Genomic DNA, 6107 nt, shown 5'->3' on the forward strand with positions numbered 1-6107 from the left:
CTGGAAAATAATATACAGAGATATATGCGTAGCGAAAGGAGAACAGCAAATACCATGAACAACCACAGTAATGAGGATAACCAAAAAGAAAATGAAAAATCCCCAGAAAGCAAGCTGGAACATATGGAAATATGTGATATAAATGACAGGGATTTCAAAATTGCCGTTTTGAAAATACTCAATAAGATGCTAGAAAATACACACAGGCAATTCAATGCACTCAGAAAACAAATCAATGAACAAAACGAGTACTTTACTGAGGAGATTGAAACTTTAAAAAAAAAACAATTAGAAATCCTGAACTGAAGCATACAATTAAGGTGATTAAGAGTGAACTACTGAGCATAGAAAACAGAGCCAAGCAAGTGGAGGAAAGAATAAGTGATATCAAATATATCTAGAAAGGAAATGACAAAGAGGGAAGAAGAAAGAGACCTGAGCATAAAGAAAAATGAAAGAGCTCTATGAGAACTGTTTGACTCCATCAGAAAAAGCAATATGAGAATAATAAGCATTCCAGAGGAGGAAGAGAAGGAGCAAGGAACAGAGAGTCTATTCAAACAAATGGTGGATAGGAACTTCCCAAATCTATGGAAAGAACTAGATCCTCAAATCCAAGAATGAAACAGAACGCCTAGTTACATCAATCCAAAGAGGCCCTCTCCAGTTTGTATTAAAACTGTCAAAAATTAATGACAGAGAAAAAATTAAATTCTCAAAGCATCCAAGGAAATGAAGGAAGTGACCTACAAATGAAAACCCATCAGAATTTTATCCAACTTCTCAGCAGATACTCTATAAGACAGAAGAGAGTGCAACCAAATATTCAAATGTCTGAAAGAGAGAAATTACCAACCATGAATAATATGAAGGAGAAATAAAGTGCCCCCAAACATACAGAAGCTGAGGGATTTTATCACCAGAAAACCTCCATTGCAGAAATACTCAAGGGAGTTATTTTACCTAAAACAAAGAAATAAGGTCACAACACTACTAGTAAGATCACCAAAAAACTTGCAGCATAAACAGGGATAATTTGCAACAAGAACACGAAAGGGGAGGGGATTAAGTTCTGAACTGGCAAAGGAAGATGAAGATCAAATGCATTCAAAAGGGAAAACACTACAGTATATATGCAACTTTATTTTTTGTAAACCTAATGATAACAACAAACAAAATCCCCAAACCAGGACATACAACTTAAAAAGAAAAAAAAAGGAAACAAAGGAAAGAAATATGAAATACCACCAAACAAAAACAACACTCAGAAACACAAAGGAAAAGAACCAATGGAGGCATGGAACTAGGAGGAAGCAACATATAAAATGGCTATAGGAAATTTTCATACATCAATAATTACCCTAAATGTAAAAGGTCTAAATTCACCAATAAAGAGGCACAGAGTAGCAAAGTGGATCAAAAAACAAAACCCAACCATATGCTGTCTATAAAAGACACATCTAAGCTGCAAAGACAAAGGCAGATTCAGTTAAAGGGTGGAATTTTCTAAGCAAATAACACCCACAGAAAAGCATATGTAGCCATAGTTATATCAGACAAAATAGAATTAAAGATAACAAGAGACAAAAATGAACACTTTATAATGATAAAGGGAACACTACATCAAGAAAACATAACACTTCTTATATGCACCCAACCAGGGAACACCAAAAATATAAAACCACTACTCACAGAACTAAAGGGAGAAACAGATCAAAACACAATCATAGTTGGGGATCTTAATAGTCCATTGACAGTTCTATACAGATCAACAAAACAGAAAATAAATAAAGAAATATTAGCCTTAAATGAAACACTGGACCAAGTGGACATAATTGACATTTACAGAACTTTTATCCCAGAACATCAGATTATACATTCTTCTCTAGTGCACGTGGAACATTCTCAAAGATAGACCTACATCTTCGATGAATATAATGCAAAAATCCTAAACAAAATACTAGCAAATTGAATACAATAGTACATCTAAAAAATAATACATCACAATCAAGTGGGGTTCATTCCAAGAGCACAAGCATGGTTCAACATATGCAAATCAATCAACATAATACACCACATTAACAAAAGAAAGGACAAAAATCATATGATCTTATCAGTAGATGCAGAAAAAACATTTGATAAGATACAACATCCATTTATGATTAAAACACTCAATAAAATAGGAATAGAAGAAAGTACCCCAACATAATAAAGGCCATATTTGATAAGCCCACAGCTAATATCATACTCAATGGTGGAAAACTGAAGCTTTTCCTCTAAGATCAGGAACAAGACAAGGAGGTCCACTCTCACCACTCTTATTCAACATAGTGCTGGAAGTCCTAGCCAGAGCAATAAGGCAAGAGAAAGAAATAAAAGGCATCCAAATAGGGAAGGAAGAAGTCTAACTGTTACTCTTTGTGGATAACATGATTCTGTATATGGAAAACCCTAAAGACTCAACCAAAAATAAACTATTAGAAAAATAAACAAATACAGTGAAGTAGCAGGATACAAAATCAATGTACAAAAATCCATTGCCATCCTGTATACCAACAACAAAACAGAAAAAGAGATGAAAAAACAATATCTTTTGCAATTGCAACCAAAAGAATAAAATACTTAGAGATAAACTTAACAAGAACATAAAAGACCTATATACTGAAAATTACAAAGCATTATTAAAAGAGATTGAAAAAGACACAACAAAATGGAAAAATATCCCATGTTCATGGATTGGAAGAGTCAACATAGTTAAAATCGCCATATTACCCAAAGCAAAAAATATATTTATTGCTATCCCCATCTATATCCCAATGTCATTTTTGAAAGAAATAGAATGAGAAATCATCAGATTTGTATGAAACCACAAAAGAACTCAAATAACAAAAGGAATCCTGAGAAAAAAAGAACAAAGCTGGAGGTATCACACTACCTGACTTCAAATTATATTACAGAGCTATGATAATCAAAACAGCATGGTATTGGCAGAGAAACAGACACACAGATCAATGAAACAGAATAGAGAGCCCAGCTATAAAACCACATGTATATGGACAGATAATTTTTGACAAAGGAGCCAGAAAAACACAATGGAGTAAAGATAGTTTCTTCAATAAATGGTGCTGGGAAAACTGGAAAGCCACATGCAAAAGAGTGAAACTAGATTACAGTGTGTCCATGTGTACAAAAATTAATTTAAAATAGATCAAAGACCTAAATATAAGACCTGAAACAATAAGTTACATAGAAGAAAATATAGGAACCGATATTGGTAATAGAGAATATTTGATGAACTTGACCCCAAAGGCAAGGGAAATAAAGGCAAAAGTAAATGAATGGGACTATATCTAACTAAAAAGCTTCTGCACAGCAAAAGAAGCTCTCAACAAAACAAAGAAGCAGCAAACCGGATGGGAGATGATATTTGCAAACAGTACCTCCAACAAAGGTTTAATTTCTAAAATACATAAAGAACACATAAAACTCAGCACCAAACAACCCAATCAAAAAGTGGACAGAGGACCTGAAAATATACCTCTCCAAGAAGACATACAAACAGCCAATAGATATATAAAAAGATGTTCAACCTCACTAGCAATTGGGAAATGCAAATCAAAACTACAATGAGATACCACCTTACACTAGTTAGAGTGGCTATTATCAAGAAGACAAAAAATAACAAGTGTTGGAGAGGTTGTGGAAAAAATGGAACCCTCATTCACTGCTGGTGAAAATGTAGACTGGTACAACCACTATGGAAAACAGTCTGGCTTTAGATTTAGAGCTACCATACGACCCAGCAATCCCTCTCCTGGGAATATACCCGAAAAACTCAAAATCACATATTCGCAAAGATACATGCACCCCTCTGTTCATTGCAGCATTATTCAGGGTGGCCAATACATGTAAACAACCAAAGTATCCTGCAATAGAGGACTAGATAAAGAAGATCTGGTACATATACTAATACACAATGGAATACTACTCAGTTATAAGAAAGGATGAAATAGCGCCATTTGCAACAACATGGATGGACCTTGAGAACATTATGCTAAGTGAAATAAGTCAGTCAGAAAAAGCTAAGAATTATATTATTTCACTCATAGGTGGGATATAAAACTGACACTTGTGAACACAATCAGCAGTGTGGTAGTTGCCAGAGGGAAGGGGGTGGAGGTACAAAGAGGGGTCCTAATATAAGGTGACAGGAGAACATTTGACTTTGGGTGGTGGGCACATAGTGCAATATTCAGAAACACACATGGAGTAAAGATAGTCTCTTCAATAAATGGTGCTGGGAAAACTGGAAAGATCTTGTAACATAAAAATCCACACCTGAAATTTATATGATCATGTCGACCAATGTCACCCCAATAAATTTTTTAAAAAAATAGCTCCACCTCTCTCTGATGACTCTGACTTTGACAGCTATGAATATGGTGAGTGATCCCTCCAGAGCTGACCTAGCCTATCCCCACAATGCTAGGTTGCCCAGCCAGATGGGTCTCCAGAGGCAGCATTTCATTATTTTCCTCACACCCAACCCTCAGCAAGACTCTAACTACCCTCTGGATGCATTCATCCAGCCCAAGCAACAAGGGATGAGTTTAAAGTGTGGTTAAAATAATACCTGACTGAGTGCTGAGTGTTGACTTTATGAACATAACTCTAACCCTGAAAGACTGGTGAGCTCTTTGGGGTTAGGGGTTAGGGGGTGTTAACTTCTTGTACATCTCCCATGCATATCACAGAACCATCTTGTATGCTGGGTAATTACTGGGGTTTAGAACCAATGAGGATGTGTTTTGATTATGAAAGTCTGAGGAGTCAGTATTTCTAAGAACTTAATTGGTGGTTGGCTGTCTTGCAGCAAGGCATACAATTGGAAAAATCATTCTATCTTAATAACTCAAAGTACAGATTAAACACAAAATCAGTTTGAAAGGCTATTTAGAGTTCTGTCTTCACACTACATGGCATATTACTGGATGAAGATACTAATGTTCATGCATAAAATGGACAGCATATCTTAATGTGGGCTTCTGTAGAATACTTGCTAAGATTTCTCTGTCTATACTGATATGGGAAAAATGGATATTTTCATATTGCATTTGAATTAGCAAGCTAGTATTCAATTGCAATTGCAGCAAAATTAGAAATTGCACAGCTTACTAAAATGGGTGCTCTTTCCCCCATTTACATCACTTCTAAGTATACCTGTCTTTTCTTTTTGTAAAATATGTTTTTATTGAATTATTTTAGATAGAGAGGAAGGGAGAGGGATAAAGAGATAGAAACATCAATGAGAGAGAAACATCAATTGGCTGCCTCCTGTACACCCACTACTGGGGATCAAACCCACAACCCAGGCATGTGCCCCAACCAGGAATCAAACCAGTGACCTCTTGGTTCATGAGTTGACATTCAACCACTGAGCTATACCAGCTGGGCCATATACCTCTCTTTATCTATCTGTATAGCCATGCCTTGTCCAGATATATCTCTACTGTTTTAATACAAATTATTTTTCTTTCTTTAGCTTCTTTCTTGTGGACTTCTGGACAAGCTCAAGTTCAGTGTTTTAGAACTGCAAGAATATCTAGACACCTACAACAACAGAAAAGAGGCCACTCTCTCAGTAAGTGTTGTGTTTCTGTGTGTGTGTGCATTCCATTAAAACCAAATAAACTGGCCACAGTGAGCTTCTGGGAGGGATTGGTATTAACCTAAGAGAGGTACTTTGGGGAGAAGACCAACTTCATCTATTCCTCTGCTAGGGATTAAAATTCCAATTCAATGGTGGTAGAACTGTCAAGATTGTGGATTATATAAAACTAGTGGCCCAGTGCACGAAATTCATGCATGGGGTGTGTGTGGCGGGGGGGTCCCAAAGCCCAGCCTTCACCCTCGCCAATCTGGGACCCCTCAGGGATGTCCGACTGCCGGTTTAGGCCCACAGGGATTGGGCCTAAACCGGCAGTCGGACATCCCTCTCGCAATCCGGGACCACTGGCTCCTAACCGCTCACCTACCTGCCTGCCTGATCACCCCTAACCACTCTGCCTGCCAGCCTGATCACCCCCAACTGCCCCCCTCTGCCGGCC

General features: G+C 37.0%; 1 protein-coding gene across 2 annotated transcripts in view; it reads left to right on the plus strand.

Moving 5' to 3' along the window:
• FRY (FRY microtubule binding protein) overlaps positions 1 to 6107 on the plus strand; it is a 572796-nt gene that overhangs the window by 510719 nt on the left and 55970 nt on the right. For both annotated transcript variants that reach the window (XM_023751126.1, XM_006085476.3), the window contains one exon: positions 5543 to 5641. In XM_023751126.1, the coding sequence (XP_023606894.1) occupies positions 5543 to 5641 (99 nt within the window). The remainder of the gene's footprint in view (positions 1 to 5542; positions 5642 to 6107) is intronic.

The sequence above is a fragment of the Myotis lucifugus genome, unplaced genomic scaffold (assembly GCF_000147115.1).
Source record: "Myotis lucifugus unplaced genomic scaffold, Myoluc2.0 scaffold_19, whole genome shotgun sequence".
NCBI lineage: Eukaryota > Metazoa > Chordata > Mammalia > Chiroptera > Vespertilionidae > Myotis > Myotis lucifugus.